This window comes from Ambystoma mexicanum, chromosome 3p, assembly GCF_040938575.1.
Source record: "Ambystoma mexicanum isolate Mex_15411 chromosome 3p, UKY_AmexF1_1, whole genome shotgun sequence".
NCBI lineage: Eukaryota > Metazoa > Chordata > Amphibia > Caudata > Ambystomatidae > Ambystoma > Ambystoma mexicanum.
In genome coordinates, this window is record NC_090925.1 from 909,231,661 (window position 1) to 909,258,220 (window position 26,560).

At 46.7% G+C, this 26,560-nt stretch overlaps 1 protein-coding gene across 1 annotated transcript in view; it reads right to left on the reverse strand.

Moving 5' to 3' along the window:
- LOC138581093 (uncharacterized) overlaps positions 1 to 4,054 on the reverse strand; it is a 300,534-nt gene extending 296,480 nt beyond the window's left edge. Inside the window, exon 1 of the mRNA XM_069652168.1 lies at positions 3,805 to 4,054. Coding sequence (XP_069508269.1) covers positions 3,805 to 3,953 — 149 coding nt within the window. The 5' untranslated portion in view covers positions 3,954 to 4,054. The remainder of the gene's footprint in view (positions 1 to 3,804) is intronic.
- Positions 4,055 to 26,560: the final 22,506 nt, after the last annotated feature.

Here is a 26,560-nt window from a genome sequence, read left to right on the forward strand (position 1 = left end):
CATGCGACAGACAATGTGAACAGCATTATTCTGAACCACCTGAAGTCGTCTCAGTTCACCCTGCCCGACCCCTTGCAATAAGCTGAAGAGTAGTCCAAGCGAGAACCAATAATGGCACGAGCCACAGTGGCACAAGTGTTCTCTCTGAGGAAAGGACCAATCAAGGCTAAGAGCCTCAGGTAATAGGAAGAGCAAGACACTATATAGCCAACATGAGCTTCCATGCTCAAATCCTGATCCAAGATGACACCCAATATCTTAACCTTTGGTAAAGATTTAAGAGTACAGTCTGCCACCTTAAAAAAATGAAATGCAGGATCTAACCTATGCAGCTTCTGACTAGTACTTAGAATCATAATCTCAGTTTTTGAGTTGTTCAAAGCCAGCCCATTGTACCGCATTCTTCTGTGAATGTGATCATAGGCAGTATTGATGGTTAAGAAATCATCTGCATGGTTACCAGTGAGGGGAAGAGACACTGGGTGTCATCCGCATAGTTTGCGTATTTTATTTCTTTTGAGTCCAGCATCTCAAAAAGAGGCAGGTTGATAGATGACATACATGAGACCTGCGGCACACCACAAGGAAGTATAAAGCCCTCTGTAATCGCTTTCTTACTGTACACCCTCGCCATCCAATCAGATAGGAATGACAGAACTCTGCTAGCGGCTTCTTTAGAGAAGGAAGCAGATTCCGGTAGCCTAGAAACTAGAGTGGCATGATCGACCAAGTCAAAAGCAGCTGTAAGGTCCAGAGAGAGGATTGGCCCTTGTCCACAGACCTCATGATATTCGTTTTTAAGTCTAATAAAAATAGTGCTATGGTAGCTTCTGAACCCTGACTTCTTAGGACATAAAGTGTTATACTGGCTCAAATGATCCTGGATTTGTTGGTGTGCAATTATGTCTAGAATTTTGAGCAGAAAGGGCAAGTTGGTAATGGGGCGGTAGTTTTCTGCCACTAAAGGTTCAAGAGATGGCTTTTCAGCAGGGGGAAATTCATTCTTTTTTAATGGATGCAGGGACCAAGTTTTCTTTAAATGAACAATTAACAAATTTAGTGATCAGTGGAACAAGTGTATTAACACATGTTTTAACAATGGCTGCAGGGCAGAGATCACCTTTACAGTTAGCTGGTTTCAATGTGCCCAATGTGTCTAAAATCATTGTTTCTGTTACTTCAGAAAAGGCAAAGGTGGATTATGCACAATGTGCTTTTTTGCGTCGCAACTGTGTTGAATTTCAGACATGGGAGATCATTTGGCTGTTATGTTGGCTTTGATGTCCTCAACTTTGCAGCGCATGGAGTTCTGAATGTGCCGACACCATTGTTAATTTTTATTAATCAACGAGGATGGTGGACACGGTGCCACAAGTTCACGTAAGATTTTAAAAAGCGCTTTGAAACTAGGTGCTTTGTTAATCCTTTTCTCATGGGAACGCTTTTTCAGCTAAATGTTATCCAATGTGGGGGATTTTTGCCATTGTTTGAAGGCTTTGTCTTTTATAAAACTTTCCATTTTTGTATGTTTGCAGAATACCATGGCTGTGACAGCCGAGTTTTAACCATTCTCTGTTTTAGAGATGCCAATGAGTTGACTGCCAATAGCATCATATCAACATGGGTTGTTGCCAATTTAGTTGCCGAATCCAGGTTATCAATATTACTTACTGCAGGGGAAAAGAAAGGGTGTAAAGCCTCAGGAGTTAGTTTATGCAGATTGTAACAAAGAGTATTTTCTGGCATACTTTTCTTTTTTAATGCAGGCAATATTTTAGGTAGCTGAGAGAAGATAAACGAATGGTCGGACCATGGACAAAGATCAATTCTAATGTTGTCTACTGATATGCCATAGGTAGCCAGCCAATCCAGAGGGTTCCATGTAATAATGGCCCCGCAAAAATGTCTCCTGACAAAAAAGTTGCTGTTTTTTGTGGAGACATTATTACATTGAACATGCAGGGAACACCCCCACATTTATTGTTTTACAAGGGGAGCAGGGGACATCCCTGCAACCCGTCCCCATACATGATGTCACCATATATAATGTCGCCAATGGCTTTTCCTGGTGACATGTATGGGGATATTATTACCCGATACCATCCAGAGTCCTGCCTGCACCTAGGCATATGCTTAAAAGAAATCAGCCCTCGAAATCCGGACACTACTTTGATGCACAAATTGACAAAAAGAAAAGAGAGCTAAATGCGCAAGTTCAGAGGTCGGGTGTTTTATTGGAATGGGAAAAAGCGGAAGGAATCACATTGGCCAGGGTTCCATATAAGAACTGGGTGAAGTCCCGTAGATTCTCAGCGAATGATGCTGGATGGAAATGTATTCATCGGTTGTTAAGGACTGATGATTCCAAGAAATTCTGGTACTACCTTCGGGGTGACTGGTCAAGCAGTGGAGCTAAAGAGAATATAGGGTTCTCAGAGACACACTGGGGTCTTCATATTGGCAGTATGTTTGGGGGGAGACTATGTTTTAATGGCAATTGAGGTCAAGTCCATGCATAATACCTTGGTAAGTAGATAAATAGGGGACGCGGACATTTACTAATCTGCCATAACACGTCTAGCGGTCTCAACGGTTAAGCCACGTAAGCGACAAGAACTTTCCTTTTTTCAATGCCGCGCCACGCATCAGTATAGTCTAGAGTGGGTAAAATGTGGAAACGTAAATAGGTTGTAAAGCACATAACCCCGGGCCCTGCTGGACAGGACTCTTTGTTCCCAGCGTTTTCCACCACCCACACCCAACCCCGAGCTTGGTCTCAACTGCACCTCTTGCACTACTAGGGGAAAAGTCGTCAGGCGTATTATGCTAGTTTTCTGTTTAGATCATTCAGAATCTTCAAGGCCTAAGAATGATCACTGTATTCCCTTGTTTCCATCCCGCCTTGAAGCACTTCACCTGTGTATAAGCGCTATATAAATAAACAATAAATAAAATAGTCTCATATCTTTCATACAAGGTTTCAGCAAATAAGAACATGGTGTACCAGGAGAAAAGCTCTGCTGACTATACGCATAATATATTTACTTTTTATCCAGTTTACCCAAATTGTGCACTCGACCCATAGCAACGTTTTATTTTTCATTATCTTAGAAAATAATGAAAAATGATGTTTCGTCTGTGAGAGCAAGGTCGACTGTTTTCCTTCAAACCCTGGTCTAACATGTTCTGCTTATTTTTAGTTAATGTTAGAGTGAAACATAAAACTTGGTGCGATGTATCAGCCATAAGGCTTGAAGTAAAGGCACCCCAAGTTCACATCCGAGTGCGGCCACGGGAACCGCATTTGGCACCCCAAGTTTGGAACGTAGCAATTTACCCTCCAGACGGGTCTAACCACGTAGCCACTCTCGATGGTTGAGTGTCCAAACCATATGCACGACACTATACAGGTCCTGTATGATTTCGAAGAAACCTTTTATGCTGTAACCTCCCTTTCTGATGATAACGTTTCTTAGTTATAACCGTCCATTTTATTATCACTTTCACGAACGTAATTACACAGGGAGGTGAAATTAGGAGTTGAGACAGTTGGAATATATATGTATGATTTTGCCAGCTGGTACCTATACGGCAGTGCCTGGCAAGTGTGCATTTCCCATGCCCACACAAAAGTCCAAACTGTTGGCATTTCCAATGCTTGTTTACACTTGGGCCACTGGTTAAAAAAACCCTTACAAACCCTTTCCAAAGTAACTCAATCTAAGACACTGAACTTCTTCTACGAGAGTGCCCCATTGTACCATCAATACCACACAAATCATACACCACTGCAAAGTTACGTACATGACGTTCAGAATCCGCAGGTTCCCCTGGGTGGATGGGTCCGGCAAAGGAGTATCAGAGTCTCCAGGGGAAAAGCTGGCCCACAGAGCGCTGTGTGTGAACCTACGGCTCGGCTGCAGACGCCGGGGAGTAACAAGCATGCCGTACATGACGATGGATTCACTTGGCAAAATTGTAGATGCCACAAGACGCTTTCGGTTGCATAGCGACCAGTTCCCATCAACAGGCTGGCCCTCGTAAAGCGCACGTATCACATGACTTTCACGTCAAGTCTTATGCTAAACAGAGAACCTCGTGACCATTCTTGGACCGGGAAAATAGGCTGACAAACCTGACTGCATGAATAGCCTTTACTCGCAGATAGAGGGAGATGCAGTTATTTTTTTCTTTGCGAAATAAATCTGCATGTTTTCGGTAAATGAGTTTGAACTTCGCCCTTTTGGGATTGGGCATAGGCTAAGGTCTTACTTAATGTAAAACCTCAGCGAGAAAACCCTCATTACACCTCTTTTTGTATGAAATAATTGGTAATGAATGGTCGGGTTTAGTTTATCATGTTGTAATATCTTTTTGTGTAGTATGGTGTACAACAATGCATACATGCCAACATTATGACATGCCTGGGAGGGAGATTTCTACAGAGAAATCGGGAGACAACAATTTCCCCATAGGAATGCATTGGGGAAATAATTATTTTAGGCGGGAGAACGTGAAAAATAGCAGTATTTTTAAGTAAAAAATTGGGAGTCTCCCGCCTAAATCGGGAGTGTTGGCATGTATGTAACAAGCTTAAAAGAGCTGCCAAGTTTTCAGTTTGCTTACGTGTTGTGGTGACGTGGTCACAATGTGCTCGCGACGGAGTGACGCAACTCTGTCGCGGGGAATCAGCGGGCAGTCCTGCGCTTGCGCAATAGTGCACAGGCAGAGTCCGGACGGAATACCTGCGTGTGTGTGTGTCCATCTGTGCGGGGCCCGTGGGGTACCGTAACGCAAGGCCGGGTGTCCATATAACAATGTCGATGAGGAGGTTGTTTTTTTCGCGATTCCACGTGCTGCATCAGTTGAGCTGAGAGAGGTGTCAGGTAACGGTTGCTCTGCTCGGCAGCTGTGTTGGCATACGAGGGGAAGGTGAGACAGGCCCTGTAACGCGACAAGAAGGAGGTTGCGGCTTCCCAGCCAGGAAAGTGCACATGAACCTCCAGGACCATTTTTAGAGCGTATTAAAAAAAAGAATGTTTTTCTCTTTTCTCCTGGCTTGCAAGAGGAGTTTTCTGAGTTTTTCTTCCTCCTGTATATTTTTGGTCGAGCTGCTCCTACGCAGATCCCATAGGGGGTCACGCTGGGTTGCAGCCTCTTGTACTAGGGGGTGCCTGTGCGCACAGCGTGACACTGCCCCGTGGTGTGCTGGGCCAGCATGCAGGATGGCCAGGTGGCGGCCGCAGCTGCCCTGGCGGTGGCCCATGTGCATCGTCAGCAGGGGGCACTGGCTTCCATGCCAGAATTTGAAATATCTGGGGGCCCCAGATGGAACTTGGGGCTGAAGCGCTTGGAGATGCACTTGCTGCAGTCGGCAAGGTGGATGATCAGGCAAAGAAGTCGACCCTTCCGTATGCTGCGGGACCCGCTTTGTTGAAGGTTTTGAGACATTGCAGTCGATGGATGCCTCCTATGGGGCGGCTAAGGACTCCCTGAGAGACCATTTAATCCTGTTGATAAACTTTCATTACGAGAGGTTTGTGATGTGTATGGACAGCAGAAGGATGACGAGTCGCTGGACTCATTCCACAGCAGGCTGAGGCAGCTAGCCGGCATGTGCGTGTGGGTCAGTGAAGACTAAATGGTGCGCGACCAGCTGTTTCAGGGGTGTGACTCAGGAATTCTGCAGTGACAGATCCTGAGGGAGCCGGGGCTCACCCTGGTGCGGATCCTAGAAATGGGCCGATCCTATGAGCTGGCAGACACAAGGGCTTCTAGGATTGATGAGGCTATGAAGATGTTGAATCTGGAAGATGTCTGCGTCATAGGGTGCAAGCAAGGCGCCAGGTGCGGTCGGCGACGAATGGGCCCCAGAAGAGATAGGGGGCCATAAACACTGACTCAATGCGCGCTGTGTGGATACGACCTGCATGCGGCTGAATGCCGTGCCAAAGGGCAAGTGTGTGGGAGATGTGGGGCAGTCGATCATTTTGTGCTACGGGCAAAGCCCCAGGTCCAGTCGTCACACCAAGAGGCCCTGCCAAGATGGGCATGTTTGCTCAGAGACGATTTCCGAGACTTGCCCAGGTGGATCAGGATGAGGACCAGCCAAATCATGATCTGGACTCTGATGAGGAACAGGAAAATGTGTTCTTTATCTCCAGCCTCAGTGGCTCAAAAGGCAAGAAGAAGAGGCAGCTGAGATGTGCAGTGACAGTGGATGGATGTGAGATCCCGATGCTGATAGACACAGGCGCGTCTGTGAGAGTAATGGCTGTGGAGCACTACAAGGGGCTGCCAGGCCCACCGTCGCTGGCACGGGTGAAAGTGAGAATCTTCACCTTTGGTGGTAAACAGCCGCAGCCGCTAAACAGGGCTTTTGTCTCAAGACTGGGTCATGGTTATACACCATCAAGGTGAGATTTTTCATCACTGGTGTCAGCAAGGACACTATATTAAGCTGTGCCGTGGCTGAGGCCCTGAAGATCGTTAGCTTCACATGCAGGGTTTACGTGGAGGAAATTCACGAGCTGCTGCAGAGGTTTGAAGAGGTGTTTGTGGGTGTGGGTAAACTAATAGGCGATCCAGTGAAACTGCATATTGATGAGTCTATCTGCCCCGTGGCCCTTAAGTACAGGAGGGTCCCGTTTCATCTCAGGGACCAGGTGGACAAGGAGCTAGAACACCTAGTGCAGATGGATATCATCGAGACAGTAGAGGGGTATCACCGATAGTAGTGGCACTGAAGCCGAAACAGTCAGAGTCAGTTTGGATATGTGTAGACATGCGTCTACCCAAGACCATCAAGCGGGAAAGGCACCTCAAGCCCACTCTGGATGACATCATTGCAGAATTACAAAGGGCATGGTTCTTCTCCAAACTGGACCTGAGGGCGGGCTATCATCAGGTGGTCCTGCACCCCAAGTCGCGATACATCACAACCTTTACAACTCACAAAGGCTTATACAGATACAATTGACTTAGTTTTGGTGTATCGTCGGCCGCGCAGGTCTTCCAAAACATCATATATGGAGTGTTGGCCGACTTGGCCAGAGTGATCAACATCAGTGATGACTTTTTGGTGTTTGCTGGGTCCGAGACTAAGCACATGGAGAGGTTAGAGAAGACACTGGATAGGATACGGTCACTGGGGATAACTCCACAAGTAGAAATGTGAGTTTTTCAAGGAGAAGATTGAGTTCTTCGGCTTCGTATTCCAGCAAGGAGGTGTATCGCCCGATCCCAGGAAAGTGAAGGACATCAAAGAGGCGATACCACCAGAGACGGTCACAGAGGTGAGAGGTTTTCTTGGTATGGTGGCATACTGTGGGTGGTTTATCTGGAATCTAGTGACGCTGTTGGAGCCACTGCGGAATCTGACAAAGAAAGAGCATGCATGGCAGTGGAACGCACTGGAATAGAATGCATTTGAGGAGATCAAGTCGGCCCTGACGGCTGAGAGCACCATGGCATTTTTCAACCCTGCACTGGCGTCAGAGATAATGGTGGATGCAAGCCCGTTTGGACTTGGAGCGGTGCTGCTCCAGCAAAACTCGAAGGGTCATATCCAGCTGGGGGCATTCGCAAGCAGAGCTTTGACAGATACAGAAGAGCGGTATTCCCAGATTGGGCAAGAAGCACAGGCGGTACTCTGGGGGTGCACACACTTAAGGCTCTATTTGTTGGGGTGACAGTAGCGACCGGCCATAAACCATTGTTACCAATCATGGCAGGGTCTTCAGCTCGCATTGAGCAGTGGATGCTAGCTCTGCTGTAATACGATGACTGTCTGGTGTACCGGCCTGGGTTCGAACAACACTGCTGATTATCTGTCAAGACATCATGGGAAGTCTGGAGCGGAGTCTGGGAATGGAGAGATGGATTTCGAGGAATTTGTCAGGCTGGTGGTGGAGACCAACATTCCGAATTCCATGTCAGTGCAAGAGCTGGTGGATAGCTCCACGTAGACAAGTGTTTCTGCCTACTCAGGGAAGCCCTCAACAAAGGAAATTGGAAGTGGGCGCTGATGTGGTTGGACAAGCGCACACAGAAAGCAAAGACTTCTCTGGAGCAGCTGTGGAAAGTGAGGAGGGAACTGTCTTTCACGGAATCTGGGCTGCTGGTGAGAGACCAGAGGATAGTTGTGCCGTTGGCGCTGGTTTCCAAGGTCATATCACTGGCGCATCAAAGGCATCAAGGGTCAGCCAAAACCAAGTCCCGATTGAGGATGAAGGTGTGGTTCCCGAATCTGGTTCATAGAGTCGGTATCATTTGAAAACATCATAACGGCGGTGGAGAAGATGTTTGCATTTCATGGGTTCCCGGAGGAGGTGTGCACTGACAATGGTCTGTCATTTCAAGGGCAGAGTTATGCGAGTTTCCTGAAAGAGTGCAGAGTCAAACACCAAAAGATATCTCTGTTATGGCCCAGAGCGAATGGGGAGGCTGAATGCTTCATGCGAACGCTGAACAAAGTGTTCAGGATTGCTAATGGGCAGGGGCAATCCCTGCGTCAGTCGAGCCCTATAACAATTCCTGAGGGAGTATAGGGCTGCCCCACACTGCTCTACAGGAGTTGCCCCTGCAGAAGTTATGTTCCGAAGGTGCCCGCGTGGTTTCTTGCCAGGCAGTGAGGACAGAGAGCCGGGGTGATTGATGAAGAGCAGGTGGCTGAAGATTGAAGGAGGCGAAACGAGAGGGAGAACACCACGAGGAAACTGCGACCATCGGACATATCTTTGGGTGATGAGGTGCTGGTCAGGAACTGGTACCCGGAAGGCAAGATCTCGCTGCCCCATGACCCGCAGCTGCTGGATGTGGTAGGAGTAAAAGGGCCCATGGTGACTGCATCCGATGGGAAGAAGACGGTGACCTGGAACTCCAGTTTTTTAAGAGGCTTAGTCGCAGCAGTCCTGTCGATTTGAGCCCTGTGCGGAGTGAGACTGACCCATACCCAGATCAAGCCTGTCAGAACCAGGGGCAGGAAAAGAATCTGGTGGGCACACAGGTAGGAGATATCCCCGACGGGAGTCCCAGTGCCATCCATCACGTCTGAAAGATTATGTGGTGGACAATTAACCTGTTGTCAAGATTGCACCTAAATAAGTCAGAGATTGGTGGAGTGTGTTGTGTTTTTGAGGTTAATGACATTGCTGTAATGTGTTTAGAGTAATAACAAGTTTAGTGTGCATATTATCTTATAATTTATATTATAATTTATTATTATGTCCGCGAAGGAGTGACACATCTCTGTTGTGGGGAATAAATGGGGCAGTCCTGCGCATGCGCAGTAGTGCGCAGGCAGGGCCCGGAAGGAACACCCGCGTGTGCGTCCATCGGAAGGGGGCTACCGTAACACAAGGCCTGGTGGCCATATAACACGTGTGATACATCTTTGCAGCGTTCCTATGTGTGATGCTTTGTAGGTGGTAAATCAAGAAAGACGTATCAGAGACAAATACAAAGCTTACAAGCTTTATATTACGCATACATGGCAACATTCTGGAGCACCTGGGAGGGAGATGTTGTCGCAGAAAGGGGGAGAACTGAATTTTTTCATTGAATTGCATCAGGGTTCGAATTATGTTTAGAAAGAAAGTCAAAAATACCAATATTTCTAAGTGAAAAATCGTGGGTCACCTGCCTAAATTGGATGCGTGGGCATGACAGACCCTTACCGACATACTCTTTGTCGTTCCCTCTCCAGGCCTACGGACCCCCCATATGGTATCTTTTCTCTCTCCTTTTACCTCTTCTCCCATTAATGGTGGCCCCCGGCAGGAGGCTCCCCTGGCCACGTTCCATTCCTCTAAGACCACCATTAATGTCTACTTAAATGGCACCGTCTTGGTCCAGGGCCCTCACGCCTATCTCCTCCTTTTGATAGATGCTTCCCGCGCCTTTTCAACTTCCTTTCCTGTCCGGCTATCCCTTCTTACCCCTCTCTGGATCCTCTGCCGCCTCCTTAATCTGCCACCTCTTACGCACCCCCCACTGCTTCTCTGGCCACCTTGTTACCTTGTTGCCTCCCTCCTCTGCCACCCCTCTGGCACTCTCTTCTCCCTCTCTGACTACCCTGCCTTTTCTTCCTTCCTCCTCTGCCCATCCTCGGGCACCTCTAACACTTTTGCAGGGTCTACCTCTCCCAGGAAGTCCTTCAAATGTGGCAACCTACTCCACATCGCTACTCTCAACTCTCGTTCAGCTGTCAAACACTCCTCTGACTTCTGCCATCTCCTGGAAGAGCTTGTTTTGGATGTACTGGGTCTCACCGAGAGTTGGTTCATGGCCAGCTCTGTCACGTGTTTTGACACTCTCCTTCCCGATGGTTAAAAGATCCTCTCCGACCCAGAACCAACCATCCCGGTGGGGGTCTAGCCTTGATTTTCTTGGAGTGGATCCCGGCTGCTATCATTCCAATACAGCACTAGTCCTCCTTTGAATGCCAGGTCTGCAGGCTCTCTATCTCTGCTGGCTTCTCTCTCACTGTGGCCACTATCTACAGGCCGCCTGGCCAGGTCGCCCTCGTCCACTCCCTGAGTGGGCTCACCGCTCCTCCACGCTCCTTGCCTCTACCTCTGAACTTCTCCTCTTCGGAAACCAGAACATCCACCTGGATGCTACCAGCCCTTCCTCAGGACTCTTTCGCAACCTCTGCAATTTTCTCTCTCTCTTTCTCTATTCTTCCCTCTGGCCCAACTCACTCTGCAAGGTACATCCTGGATGTTCTGATCTCCTCAGACTTCCCCTTCTCTAACCCTCTCACCACTCCTCTCTCTTGGAGTGATCACTTTCTTCTTTCTTCCCACCTCTCTCTCTCGCTCTCTCCCCCGCTCCCCGGCAGGGACTGTCACCTACCTTCTCCGTCATTTGACCCATGAAGTGGCTGTCAGTTGAGGCTTTCACTGCCACTTTCTCTCCTTTGGCTGACTCACACCCTGACACAGCCCTCTCTAACCTTAATCTCTCTAATTCTAACCCTCTGGATGTCCTTGCCGCTGTCATGAGGATCCGCTTGAAGCCCAAATCCAAGTGCAACTCTTGGTACGATTCTGACCTCGCCGCCCTTATATGCATGTGTAGTGCGGCGGAGAGGAAGTGGAGGGCATCGGACGCACCCCATGACAAACTGGCCTGCCACTTGCTCCAAAGGCAGTACAGACTCACTGTCCTTTCTAAGAGACCGTACATCCAAGCCTGCATCTCTGCAGCATCTAACAACTCTGGCAAACTTTTCAAAATCTGCAAGGAGCTGGCTGATCCCACTGCAGTCTCTACCTCTACTGTTCCCTCCCAGGCCCTGTGCATGTCCTTGGCCTCTCATTTCACTACTAAAACTCAGGACATCCTGTCCACCCTCTCTTCCTCTACCTCCGCTTCCTCCTCCTCTACCACTCTTGGTCCGTCTGAGGCCGTCTCTTCTCCTTTCCCCTGTTCACCCCTGACGATGTTTCTAGAAAAGTCTGATCTATGAAAGTTTCGTCAAAGCAGCTTCTCCTCTGCTCATCCAGAACCATCATGGACCACATTGACACCCTTGCTCCAGCCTTGGACGATTTCTGCAATCACTCCTTTGCCACTGTAACTTTCCCCTCCCCCTTAAGCAATCTAAAGAAGCCCTCGGCGGATCAATCCTCTGTGGCTAACTATCACCTGATCTCCGTCACTCCTTTCCTGGGCAAACTCTTGGAAAAGCTGGCCAACTCCCAACTTAATCTACATACTCGATCTGTTGGTTGCCTCCATGACCACCAGTCTGGTTCAGACCTGCCAGAAGCACGGAAACTGCTCTCCTGAACACCCGTGAAGACTTGATCTCCATTCATGACTCTAATCTCCCTTCTGTCCTCATTCTCCTTGATGTATCTGCTGCTTTTGACACAGTCAACCATGCCATCCTGCTCAGTCACGATAACTTTAGTATTACTGATCAGGCCCTGGCCTGGTTGACTTCCTTTCTCACTGACTGACCCTCTCAGGTCCAACTGGGGTTTTTCCTCTCTCTCACTTTCTATGTGTGGTGTTCCCCAGGGGTCTAACCTCTTTCCCTGGCTCTTCAATCACTACCTGGCACCTCTTGCCCACCGCATCGCAACTTTCTGCTCCAATTTTCAATGTTATGCGGATGACACTTTGCCCTGTTTCAGGCTCCCCTCAGCCACCTCTCGTTCGTCTCTCATACCAGACTGTCTGGCTGAAAATCAGGAATGGTGTGCCACCAATGATCTCTGCCTTAATGCCAGTAAGTCTGAGATCCTCCTCATTGAGACACCCCCTCCCTCCTTTCCTCTCTCTCTCTCTGTCGCCCACTCTGGGCCCTCTTCCTGCTCCTTCCTGTGAGGCTAAGAATCTTGGTGTCATCTTTGACTCCTCTCTCTCCTTCTCTCCTCACATCTCTGATGTTTCTAAGAAGTCAAACTATCAGCTGCACCTCCTCAGAGGTATTCTTCCTTTTCCACTTCCCCCCAGAAGCTCACTGTCTTCAGAGCCCTGGTCCTCTCGAGGCTGGACTATTGCAACAGCCTCTTTCTAAATCTTCCAGCCTCTACTCTTCGACCTTTACAACTTATCCAGAACAGGACCGCAAGACTTGTCCTTGGCCTCAAGCCCAGGGATCGTATATCTCCAGCTCTGAAATCTCTTCACTGGCTCCCTGTGGCTGCAAGGATCAAGTTCAAGACCCTCTGCATCATTCACAAGACTTTCTGGCGCTGGGAATGCTCTTCCTCCAACTTTCTCTTCCAAAACATTTTCCTTCTCAAGCTCTCCGCTCTTCCACCTCCCACTCTCTGAGGGTCAGACACTTCTCCAAGCAGAGAGTTTGGGGCAGATCTATCTCCTTGGCTGGGGCCTCCCTCTGGAACAGCCTCCCTGCCCCTCTCAAACTTCAGCAGAAGCACCTCTGTTTCCGGAAGGAACTCAAGACCTTCCTTTTCGCTTCTGCTTTCTCTCTTCCTCTGCCCTGCTGATGCACATGACTGCTCTGCGCACTGTTCACCTGGTCACCCTCTGAACTCGGGCCTAGGCTCCTGCATGTCCAGTTGCACTTGCAATGCCTCCGGGGTCCCCAGCACTTAAGGGTCTGTATCTGGAACCCTACAGTCCCATCTCTCTGCATTTATGAGCCACCGATGGCTGCACTTGTGAGTTAACTGCACTTCCCCCTTCCACTCCCCCTGGCACTTCTTCCCTTCCCTCTTCCCCGCACTTGCACGATCTGAATGACACAAGGCCTGGTATGATCGTTATTTTGTCCTCCCTTTGTTTACCCCTCCTTGTCTTGTCGTGCCTAGAAACACTTGGGTGCAGGCACGTTATAAATGCCACATCATATCATATCATGTGTGATTCCAGGACCCCAGCGATGTGGTTCAACCAACTCATGAGTAGCAGCAACTGCTGTTGTTTAAATATACACACTATCTTTTTGCTGGCCAGGTTCTGGAACTAGGCCAGCCACCAGCACAATGGTCGGCTTGGTTCCAGAATCCAGCAGGCCATTTAGACAACACCATCTCCCTCTGCAGGGAATAAAGGGGAAACCGGGAAGGCAGATGTGAGGGAAAACGGATCAATAGTAAATTGTCTTTTTGGTTTTGGTGAATTTTGTGGCGCCAGCCACACATTTGCTGAAACTGTGGTTCCAAAAGCAAGAGAGAGGGAAATGGGGTCCTGAACTGAGATTATCTAGTTGGCATAGCAACCAGCAAGGCCACAACCTGAAATGCACAAATCGCGAAAAAATAAAATACCAAACAAAGATTTGTTCCAATCAGCAGCTTTGTAAGAAGCATGTCGGCCGGGCTTTCTCTTCCCAGCTGCGTATTGATTTGCCTTATGGGGCTATTTTGAGATATTGCTCGATCAATTGGGCTATTCCTGGACTACTTTCAGTGGCAATCTTTTTTTCATTCCTCCCAGGGATGCCTCTCTACTTCAGGCCCTCAGTTGAACATTGTAAAATGATGCATTCTAAACCTGCTTCGTTCACGAGAATAGAATCGAGAGGTGGCACTTTGTGAGAGCGAATTTATCAGTCTATTTAGTTCGAACATTGTCTACAAAGATTTCACGGGTCTCGCAGGAGTTTGTGTTGCACGGAAGAAAAACAGCTATGGAGTTGTGCGGATTCAATGGCAATATCATTGGTGCTGGTAAGCGAGACCTGACTCCGCTCTAGCACTTGTGAGGGTCACCCTCGTGCTCAGATGCAAGGCCCAGTGCCATAAAAAGGGGAGAAGTGCCTGGTTTTGTGCTGTGCGGACAAGAAGGTGGCAGGGTAGGAAGGAAAAGCCCCTTGTTTCCAGTCCCTTCCTGAGCACCTCTGTGTGTCTGGGTCCCCCCATCTCTTCTCGGGGTGCCTTTCGTAGCTACAAGGGCAAACAGTGAGGAGGGGGTCCAAAATGGCAAATCCATCAGTCACAGAACACAGCAGAGGGGGTTTGAAACACATGGCCGCAATGTAATATCCATCGGGTCTGTGTGGGGGCCTCAGGGGAGTGTATGGTTTCAATATCTTGGTCAGGGTGAAGGGGGTAGGGGAGCATTACACCAGATGCTAAGGCAATCCGATTTCCAAAATCCTTAATTACATGAAGTTTTGCACTTGATGGAGTGTAGGTGACTCAAATGAATTAGGCCAATACGTGTGTCCAGTGCAGCATTGTTATTAGACAGGGGGAACTGATAAAGATGATAATGCATGCTGTAGTTACTCACCACCAACTTCAATCTACAAACAGGTGGGGTTTCTCACTTATCGGCTACTGTGTGGTTAAGGGTTTCTAGCCATATAGGAATAACCCTAATTTAGAGGAGGAAAACATGGGCTCAAAATATGGGAAGATAATAAGGATGAATAGGAAGTGTGCAAAATTATTGTATATAATTGAACATGGTTATTGTATTGAGCAGTACTATTAGCGTTAATAGAATTTTGATAGAGAGGAATTTTCTAAGTTGAGTTAATAAGATTTATCTTTTTGGAGTATATTATGAAACTATGATCATTGGTTTAGGGATCCAGGGAGAAGTAAGCTCGGTTAGGTAAAGGTGAATACAGTTATATTACCGGTTCTCAATCGCAGTTCAGCCCTGAGTTATAGTATGTTTTTAAGTTAAGTTTAGTCAATTCTATTTTTACACATGTTTTGTTTTTGTTCATATTTTTATTTTGCTTTCTTTTTATATCAGTATTTAGTTTTAGTTCTGCCATTGAGTTTAAACTAACTATGGCAGTTCCAAGTAAAAATATTATTGAGTCTTTGCACATTGTGTCTTCGAGCATAAATGGCTTAAATAACCCAATTTTAAAAAAAAAGTGTTGCATTTAAAACATTTTAAAGCAGATATTATTTTATTACAAGAGATACACTTCACAGATGCAGAGGCTGCAAAATTTGATAAAGGTTGGGCAGGGCAGATATATAATTCCACCTACTCTTCAAGCTCAAGAGGAGTTTCGACATTGTTTAAAAAGAACTTCCAGGGAACTATTACAGGTTCTAAGACAGATAAGGAAGGTCGTTGGTTATCAGTTTCTATTCAAATGCAAGATTTGGAGTTTACTATATGTAACATCTATGCTCCTAACATAAACAGTGGGCAATTTTTCAGTGGATTGAGTCCCTTCTTATTAGACACAGGGTAGAAGAACTTGTTGTTGGGGGGTGATTTTAACCTGGTGGTGGACCCAGTTTTGAATAGAAGCAGTAAGATTGTAAGAGATGGCAGGAAAAAAGATAGAGAGGCATTGAAGTTGTTAATGCAGGATTTCGGATTGACGGATGTTTGGAGATTGGAACACCCGAAAGGGAGGGAGTATACTTTCCATTCAGGAGCTCATATCTATTCACGACAATCTGATGGCATCAGGAATAGTGACACAACATTTTATAAGTAGTGAGTTTGAGAGCATCGTCATTTCAGATCATGCACCCATCAAATTAGAACTTTCACTCAATTATTCGTCAGGTAAAACAAGAATTTGGAGATTGAACACCACAGTTTGAGAGATGAGGAACTAAGGAATATTTTAGTGAAGGAAACAGAGGACTATATTAAAACTAATTTGAATGGGGAAGTGGGGATTGATACTGTTTGGGAAGGATTTAAATGTGTGATGTGTGGGGTGGCCATGAGAGTGTCTGGAATTAAAAAGAGGAAAAGAGATGAGGAAGTGAAAGAACCAAATATCTCAATTAAGAACTTAGAAAAAGAGCTGATGTGTTCATCAGATAAAGGAAAACAAATGAGATTAATAAAGTTAAAACATGATTCAAACAAAATTACCAGTGAGAAGGCAGAGTTTACAATCTTCAGGGCAAAATGCAGATATTACAAAGGAGGAGAGAAATGTGGAAGATTGCTGGCTCATTGTTTGAGGGTAAGAGAAGCGAATAGAGCAATTGGTGCGATAAAAAGGGATCAAGGGGTGACTCTGGATCCAACAGAAGTAAATGAGGTATTTAAACACTTCTATATGAATTTATACAGTGAGCCCATGAGAGTGGACCCAGATTGGATGGACCAATTCCTATCAAGTTTGCAGATTAAAAAAATGACAGAGGAAGAGAAAGAAACTCTAGACTCGGAATTAACTTTAGAAGAAATGAAGAAGGCAATCTGGAGCTTGAACCTAGGCAAATGCCCAGGGCCGGATGGTATACCAGCTGAGTTTTATCGAGCAATGCCAGAAAATGTCCTGATTCTGTTGAGAGACATGTTTGCAAATTGTAAAATAAAGGGTATTTTACCACATACGCAAAGACACGCAACAATATCCCTCTTACTTAAACAGGGTCATCCAGAGCTGGAACCAGGTAGTTAGAGACCTATAAGTTTGATGATTTCAGACCGCAAAATATTATCCAAAATCCTGGCGAATAGATTGGAGAAGATACTCCCAAGATTAATACATTCCAACCAAGCAGGTTTTATAAAGGGTAGAGTTTTGGCTTCAAACATGCAGAAGTTGTTACTTACCTTGAAAGAATCCCAGAAACTTTAATTGAGTTTGTCAAAAGCTTTGGTTATACGCTGATGATCTTCTAGTGGTTATTCAAGATCTTACATCATCAATCCCTGCCCTGATGAATTTGATTGAGGAATTTGGTTTGGTACCAAATTATAAAATAAATTGGTTCAAATCAGAGGCTCTGCCCTGTACTCATTCGAACCAGCAGAGTACTGATAAGGAACTTTGGCTTCAGATGGTACCCATATAAGATGAAATACTTGGGCATATGGATCACGAAGAATATTGGGAAAATGATGAGTCTAAACATGGACATGATAACACAAAAAATAACATTGGAAATAAAACGATGGGAGTCGCTTAATCTGTCATTGGGAGGCAAGGTAAACGCTATTAAGATTATCTTAACACCGAAGATAACATATGTCCTGTGTATGATCCCTCTCCCGGTGAAGAAATCGTTATTGAAGAAGGTTGATAGGATACTCCAATCTTTTTTGTGGAATAAAAAGGTTCCGAGATTGAAACTGTGGAAACTACAACTACAGTCTGACAGGGGAGCATTAAACATATTCCAAACTTTGAGCGTTACCATCAAGCATTCACGTTGCAACAGGTTATGCTGTTCATTGTGGAAGAAGAAGATGAGTGGACAATCGCAGAGGCTAATAGGGCGGGTCTGTTGAATACATGGGCAATCCTATAAACGTTCAGTGCAGATTGTGGGGCACATTCTGCCTCGACAGAATATTTTAGATCTACATCGGGAGCGTATGAAGTGGCATCGGGTTTGAGGCCAGGTCGAATTAACACTTCTTCAATATGGATGACTCCGGTAATTAAGATAAAGAAGAGAACCATATTTTGGATACATTGGTTTGCAGCAGGAATAAAGAAATCGAAGATTTATTTGAAGGTGAAAGATGGAAAACATTTCAAGAGTTAAAAGTAGAATACAATTTATCTGAATTCACTTATGGAGAATAAAGGAGTTTGAAAAGAGCAGTGAATATACCAAAATTGGTCAATTCAGAGTTAGTCCCTACTATCAAGAAAATAGGCAGTCAAGAGAACATGGCATCTAAGATGTACCATCTGTTAAGCAGGAATACAGAAGGGAACAAAAAGATCTTGGATAAATGGTCTATATGCCTAAAGGAGGAGATGATGCAAAGTATATTGCAAGGTATGTGTGGGAAAATAAAGAGGATGGGCCTCATTACACGTTGTCCGGTAAAAATCAGAAATTTACAGCATGGCGCTATTAGCGTAACCGCCCTCGCAAGAGGCCGCTAAAAGTGTCCCATTACGAGTTCGCGGACACGAGCATAGCGCCATGCCGTAAAAGTCCATACCACCATGCCACAAAAGTCCCCAAAATACCCCTTACCGGCTTCGACCAAAGTGCTGTTAGCACCTCCGCCCCCACGCTACATGCAAATAGCAGTCACCGCCATTAGCGGTCACCGCTATTAGCAGTCACTGTAAAAAAGCGGAACCGGAAATAGCGTCATTGCACAGGAACGGGAAAGAGCACGGCGGCCATCTTTAAAAACACAATCCATTGCCATCCTCTGCATCCAGGACCTCTTTCCGGAGAACTCTGACAAGAAATCATCCAGGAAAGCCCGAAGATGCCCAAGGCGCTAATAAAATCTTCAGATCGGCAGCGCAAAGAAACATTTTCAAATGAGGAGCTGATCATGTTGACCGGGACACTTGCAGCTAATGCTGAAGTTGTTTTCGCCAATGATATGCGGCGGGAGGCCATCAACAAGAAAAAGGCCTTCTGGGCCGAAGTTGCCCGCAAAGTCAGTGCGGTGGGCACTACCACCCGCAGTATCAAAGACTGCCCGCAAGAGGTGGGACGACCTCCGGGTCCGTGTGCGGAATATACTAGCGGCCAACCGCAACCTGGCAGTGGCCACAGAAGGTGGCGCAGATTCCCGGATGAAGCTGAAGGAGTGGGAGGAGACATGTGCCTCCACAATTGGACTCGAATCCATAGAGGTAGTCAGAGACATGGAGCATGGTGTGGCCATTTCATCCGATGGAGGTGAGTCTATACATCAAATAATGCACAGTGAAGGGTGAGGGGTCCCCAAATATGTGTCTATGACCAGGCCATTGATCCAGCCACACACATACATGCATGCATCACCATATGCACGTGCAACAGAGACCCATCCATGCATGACCAACCCGACATCCCCATTACTAGAAACAATGATAAAGAGGCCCCAATGCATAGAGCAGCATGACGTGAACATTCTGCATAAGGCACCTAGAACCATTAACCTTGATATACCTTATTTTTGTCCTCAACAGGATCACCGTCAGACACTGAAGGCACATGTACTGCCACACATACCCCCCAGCAGCCAAAAAGGCCAGGATGAGTGAGAAAGGTGACACAGCCACCAGCTCTAGGGGAAATGGGAGGAGTCTCCATCAGCAGAGACCCAAATGTAGCAGGAGCACCAGTAGCACACAGCCTGAGGGCACGGCTGCTGTCATTGCTGAACCCACGCCAGTGTGCCCCATCATAGGTGGAATGCGCACGGAGGGCACGCACTCCGCTGCCACCGGTTCTACTGGTGAGGCAGCAGCCACCGCACTGCTCACTGACGAGGAGGACGCAATTGACATTCTAGAACAATGCCATTCCCCCAGCCCGACACATTCCATTGCAGAAAGTCCAAGGGCAACGTCCAGATCAGGTAGCCATGGAGAACATGACACCCACACTGTTGAAGGGGCATGGAGCCCTCAGGTGTCCTCACCTGAGGCCGGGGGAACGGACCAGGACGCAGCAGCCAGACCAACATCACATGCCACCTAACCTGACCTTGCAACCATCAGCCGGAGGCAGGCAGACATTACTGCGATGGTTGCCCAGCATGTGGCCGAGACAGGCCGTCTGAGGGATGACCTCAGCAAATATGCAGGCCAAACAAGGGAGGCCATTGAGGCCTGCACTGAGAGGATCTGCCAGGAAAGGGGCCAACTCCACCAGGCCATTACCTATATTGGGGACATCATGGAGCGGCAATACCAACCACCAACACAGGATCAACCGGGCACCTCCTCCTCCTCGGGTTCCCTGCAGGCAAGCCCCCTGCGCCGCTCTCTGCGCAACCTGAGGCGCACCACGACACAACCACCCAATGGTGGAGGAGGCCCTGTGGTTTAGGTCCAGCAAGGACTAGGTGGCACATGTTGAGCAGCACACATAGACACTATAACGCTCACATGGGGGTGTTGTGGGGGGAGGGGGGAGAGGGTGTTCTTGGGGGTGTTGTGGGGGGAGGGAGGAGAGGGTGTTCTTGGGGGTGTTGTGGGGGGAGGGGGAGAGGGTGTTCTTGGGGGTGTTGTGGGGGGAGGGTGGAAGGGGCGTTTGGAAAGTTGGGGTCATGCACATTTTTATCACATTATGTTCACAATACACTGTTCTGAGGTTAAAAACCAGGCGTCGTCTCCATCATTGTGTATGTGTCATTTATTGTGGATAGGATCCTTTGTGGGCCTCATAACATGCACCAGGCAACAGTACCCATCTCCATCCATGTAATTTCACCTTTGTACATGATGGAATTCCTGATTCAGATGCTGACGCACATCGTGTGCCTCCTTGACATCGCCTCTTGCATGTCCTGCCGGAGCATTTCACCCATACTCAGCCCCATCAACATCATCCTCATCTGGTGGTTGCATGTCAATGTCAAGTGGCATAGGCACATTCCATCAGATGCACATTTTGTGATGCTCTACACATGCCATGGTTGTCTTTTCCACTTTGTCACGGCCGTACAGGAGAGCCTCACCCAGGCCGCTTAGGCACCAGCGCGATGTCATTGGAAGGCCGAATGGCGGCTCTTTCACAACGCGGGTACGGGTATGTGCAATGTTGAAGTCCTCTTCCTGCTGCTTCTGTGGGTTCCGTACAGGGGTTAGGAGCCACCTCTTCAGTGGATAGCTGCCATCGCCTGTATGGTGTGAGGAATGGGTACCTGTTACGGGTCACCTCTGGTGCGGCCTGTTGTTGGTGCTGCACTGCAATCATGTACTGATGCCTATGTCATGTTGGTGGTATTGGGACCATCTTGGTGTGGGAAGGGGTGTGGTGTGCTCTTTTGTGCTGCGTGTCTCCATTGCCTCCACCTGTGCTGATTGTGTCCATCTGTGACAGATGGGAACACTGCTCAGGTCTCTTAACGGGTGCTTTTAGATGCCGTTATTTGCGCCATGCCGGTAAGGGAGTTTGGGGTCTTTTCCATGCCGCTAATGCCATGTCCGCATGGCTTGTGATGGTGTGATATTAGCGCCATGGCGCTATTTCAGGTATGGGGGTCGCGCACACGGCCTTGCCGCTTTTAGTGGCACCGTGCTTACCGGGTCTGCTAATAGCGGTGGGTCAGGGTCGTGATTGGCTTGGGAAATTACCGGTACCGGTAATTCTTTAACGGAAACGGTATTCCCTTACCGGACAACGTGTAATGAGGCCCGATGTATTTTAACATAGGTGAAAGGGCACGTAAAGTGAAGATCCTGAACAGAGTGTTTTGGATGCCAGCTTGAATGCATAAGCAAGGTTTGATCATGTTTGATCATGTCAGTCATGGTTTGATCATGACTGACACTAGTTGGGGATGTGGTCACGCACGTGGTACATTGGAACATATGTTCTGGGAATGTTGCAAGGTTAGATATTTTTGGAGAGGAATTACCAGTTTGATGAACAGAGTGCTGAAGGAAGATCTGGATTTTGACTTCGAGACATTCATCCTGGGAGAAGATACGATACTGGAGGACATAAGTCAACATCAAGTAACCTGGATTTTAAAAGGAGCTTTATTGGCAAAATAACGAATCAACAGGTTCTCTAACATGGAATTCTTGGGTGGAAGAAATGTATTCAATTTGCAATATTGAAAAAGTGGTTTTAGCAATGCAGAGAAAGAATCCCTGTTTCAAAAAATGTGGGGGCCTTCTTGAGTTTGGATCTGGACTGAGCATGTGTCACAAGGAGAAGTTTGCAGCTAAGATAAGTACAAAATGTGTAAGTGTGTATATATATTAGCAGTGAGTGTTTGTATCTAATTAATGTGATTTATAACGCTAAAGGAAGTATGTAAAGTCCCTTTTTTTCTCTCACTCTTTCCTCTCTTCCTCTCTCCCTTCCCCTAGATCGTGGGTATGGACATTATTTCGTAGTTTTGATTGTATGGCGGGGGTTTAGGGTTTATATATTGTTGAGATTTAAGTGTGATTCAGTTATAGGTTGAAGTTATTGTGTGTTTACTTGTTTGTTTAAAATTCTCAATAAATTGGTTCCAAATAGTTTTTTTAAAAATGTCTCAGTGCAGATTCCAGTCGCTGACTCACTCATCATTCAGAAGCCTATTCACGCTGTCATAGGCAGCCCTCCAGATAAGCTGCCCTTTTCCGCAAAAAATCCTGTCAATATGGCCCTTTTAATCCTTCCTTGTGTACCAGTTACACAGGCTATTGCAGCACCTCCATAAATCATGGATCTCATTGGTGACAGCCTGGCCAGCCGCAGCTTGCAAATCCACTCTTTACTTTAGCAATTGGAATGAGTGCTGGCCTGTTTAATCTTTTTAACACTTTCCTCTGTTAAAGATTCTAGCAAGATACTACTTTCTGAGTAATGTAAAAGGGAATTTGTGTTTTGTTCACTTTGTTCAACTGCCTGCATTTTGTAGGTTACAGTGTTATTAAAACATCTTGAATCAGGAACATGCTTTTCACTTTACTTTAGGACCCAGGTAGTATTGTGTAAAATGAAAAATGTCTTAAACTAGGGCTGGATTTCTGCTTCATTTTCCTGGGTCTTAATCTGCTTTAATAGAGGCAGCACAGTTGCAGCAGCATGGGCATCTCATACTTTGATTTCTTTTTATCATGTAAGCGCATCAATTGCTTTCAATAGCTTGGGGTTCTTGATCTCTTGAAGTTTTAGGAGAGCCTCCCGGCAAGCAGTTGGTTGGCGTTTGTGAGAAGGAAACTTTTTTGGGGTTCTATATGAAAACGTGTTTTGTTTTAGTCTTAAGATTGCATGTATTCGCGTGCATGAAAGGGCACTGTACATAGTTTGTTTTCTTAGAGATAAACAAATAGCTAGGCATGTGGTCTGAACTTCAACTCCCTTTCTGACCAACCACCGCAAGCAGATATAATGGATTCAGGTAGAAGCAGTGCTGTATATATTTTTGGTGGCATAGATTGTACTGCTAGCTCTCAACAGTACTGCTATATAGTCAGTCAAAGTAGCCTAATTTAACAACGCAGCTGCTATACACATGTCATGGCACAATGCCAAATATTCACAGCAGGGCTGATTGTATCATGCCCATATTTCTTAGCAGGACTGCTATGCTTTGGGACAGTACCAGAATTTCTCAACGGTACTGCTGTTAAGAAAGCATGAACATGTGTTGGCATTTTCTGAGGCGAGCTGAAGTACTGAGCAAGAACAGTGTCTGAGCTCTTCCCACCAACCTCTGACAGTGTGAGAAGGTGGCATTGCTGTCATATACTTCAATCCCTTCTACTCAGTCTTGCACTTTTCAAAACCTCTGCTTCTCTCATGTCCGATTACTGAGTTGCAATGCCAAAAATCTATCACATTTTAAAGCCTTATTATGAATCTCCTGACCAATGTAGGATAGTCCAAACAGGCTTAGAGCTTTTGACAAGCCATTTTTGTCAGGCAAGCATCACATGGAACTGCCAATGCCCTAACTGTATGAGCCTTTCAGTGTCAATAGCCTGTTGGGAAAGGCAGCCCACTGGGCCAATAACCATGCTGCAGAGATTATTGTGTAGCCTGTTAGTTAAAATCCTGTTGATAGGTGAGTTAATGAGTCTGCATCAGAGGTATGCATTTAAGATGCAGGTAACATTCAATTGTAACAGAGTTGAAATAACATTCAACTTATCAAAAGGACTACTAAATGTTCAGGGAGTCAAAGCACACACATTTCATCCGGGATGCTCTACTTGTAATGGCTCAGGACACACAACTCATCAGGGCTGCTATACCTGTGATTGCTCAGAACACAACTCTTCAGGGCTGCTAGGCTTGTAAGGGCTCAGAACACACACCTCATCAGGGATGCTATAACTGTGATGGCTCAGAGCACAACTCTTCAGGACTGCTATGCTTGCAATGGCTCAGAACACACACCTCATCGGGGCTGCTATACCTATGATGGCTCAGAACAGACACATCTCATTTGGGCTGCTATACCTGTAATAGCTCAGATGAAGCATATCCAATGAGGACTGCTATGTGTAATGGCTCAGAACACACACCTCATCAGGGCTGCTATACCTGTAATGGCTCAGAATACACACCTCATCAGGGCTGCTATACCTGTAATGGCTCAGAAGTACAACACACACATCCCATGAGGACCACTATACTTGCAATGGCTCAGAAGAAGCACATGCCATGAGGACTGCATTAATTGTAATGGTTCAGAACATACACATCTCATCTGGGCTGCTATTCTTGTAATGGCTCAGGACACACACCTCATCAGGGCTGCTATACCTGTGATGGCTCGGAACACACAACTCTTCAGGACTGCTATACTTGTAATGGCTCAGAATACACACCTCATCGGGGATGCTATACCTGTAATGGCTCTGAAGTAGAACATGCACATCCCATGAGGACCACTATACGCGTAATGGCTCAGAACAGACACATCTCATTTGGGCTGCTATACTTGTAAGGGCTCAGAAGAAGTACGTCCCTTAGGGACAGCTATACTTGTAATGGCTCAGAACAGATGTACCTGGAATGGCTCAGAACAGACACATCTCATCTGGGCTGCTATCCTTGTAATGGCTCAGAACACCTACATCTTCAGGGCTGCTATACTTGTAACGGCTCAGAACACACACCTCATTAGGGCTGTGTTAGGGAGAATTCTCATCTTATGGCTAATTTCCCTTACCTATAGAGTCCCCCAGCAGCTTTGCTGGATTTGAAGGGTTTGTTTCTTTTTTCCTTCTAAGAGTGAGACTCTTTTTCCCACTCTTAGGCATTTTTGCTATGTGTGTTCTAGGCTATTTTTGTGTTTAATGTCTATGGGGTTTTTCTCACCTCCATAGGAACCATCTTTATTCACATGTGTTACACAGCACCCTCAGTGCAGTGACACAGGGGTGTCGTAGCAACCCCCAAACATAGACTCCATACCTTGGGACTGACTACTGTCTCCCAGGGCATGTAAAGTCCCCATTGACTTTACTAGTCAATTTTTGTGAACTAAACCAGTACAACCCATCTTACTATGGAAGTACTGGGAAGGGTTAATAGTTTTTCCCTTATGTTCATTTTCGAGAGGGTACTGTACAGTCCCTCTCTCAAAAGTTTCTGGCTGGTGAAAGTGGTTACTACCAAAAATATTGGACCGCAAATTCTTTCCTATGGGATTTTCCCATTGTTCGAGGTTACCACTTTTTCTGACAGCCTCTAACATACCGCCGGTGCATTTTAATATTAACTTTACTCCAGTAGGTTTTATTTGCCAGAACTTTAATATAATTGCTTTCTCGTGTCTTTTTCTAAACTCCTAACCCAGGTCGGGGATCCTTTGTTCGTCCTTTTGGCGGGCTTCTGCCAAGAAGCCCTCCTTTTGGCACCACTGAGTCTGGGGTGGGTCCATTGTGTGGGAGGGGGAGTAGGACCCCTGGACAGGGTTGCTTCAGCAACCCATGTCGCACTCTATCCTGATAGGCTGGAGGGTCTCCCGCCAAGGATGACCACTCCACTGTGTGAGAGACAGCTAGGCTTATGAATGGGGCTCTTTTTGCATAAAAGCAGGATCCTGAGGACTGGAAGAGCAAGACGTCGCCACTGGAACTAAGAAGCCGAAGAGGAGAGAAGCCAAAGACCGCTGCAATGACTGAACCACCAGTGAAGCCCTGCTGCAGCATCTCACCACTTTTCTCCACACGACGAGAGACGATCTTCATCTGAAAGAAGCCTTCTTCCCTTGAGCTGGTGGGGCCAACCAGTTTGCCAATCGCCTTCCTGGACCTGCCCTGGTAGAATCGCCAGTACCCTGTACTTGGAGACCGGATAGCCAGGCACCCGTCCATCCGGACCGCGATTTAAAGGAGCATACCTTTTATTTGTCGGGCAGCACCGCGGCTGGCCTCATCCCTGGGTAGTACAGTAACTCAAACCTTCCTCCATGATGAGATCCTCTCTTCCTCTGCTGGATCCCCCGAACCGCAGAAACTACCAGGAACAACCACCACCGCAGGAGCCACTTCTTCATTTTAAAGGTACATTGTTCCGCCAGGCCGCCCTTTCTTCGCGGTAGCTCTAAAGGTGTTTTAAATCCTTTACCTACCTGTTGGGTTGGCTACCCCTCTCTCTTAACATTGTCTTTCACCTTCTGCATCCACCTTTTAGAAATCATTAACCAAAGACCTGACTGCAGCTACAAGAACATTTTGCCCCTGGGCCCTTGTCCTGTACCACTGACTCTGGCACAGGCCTACTGACTTTGGCTACATTTGTAATAACTGCCTTCTTTAGAT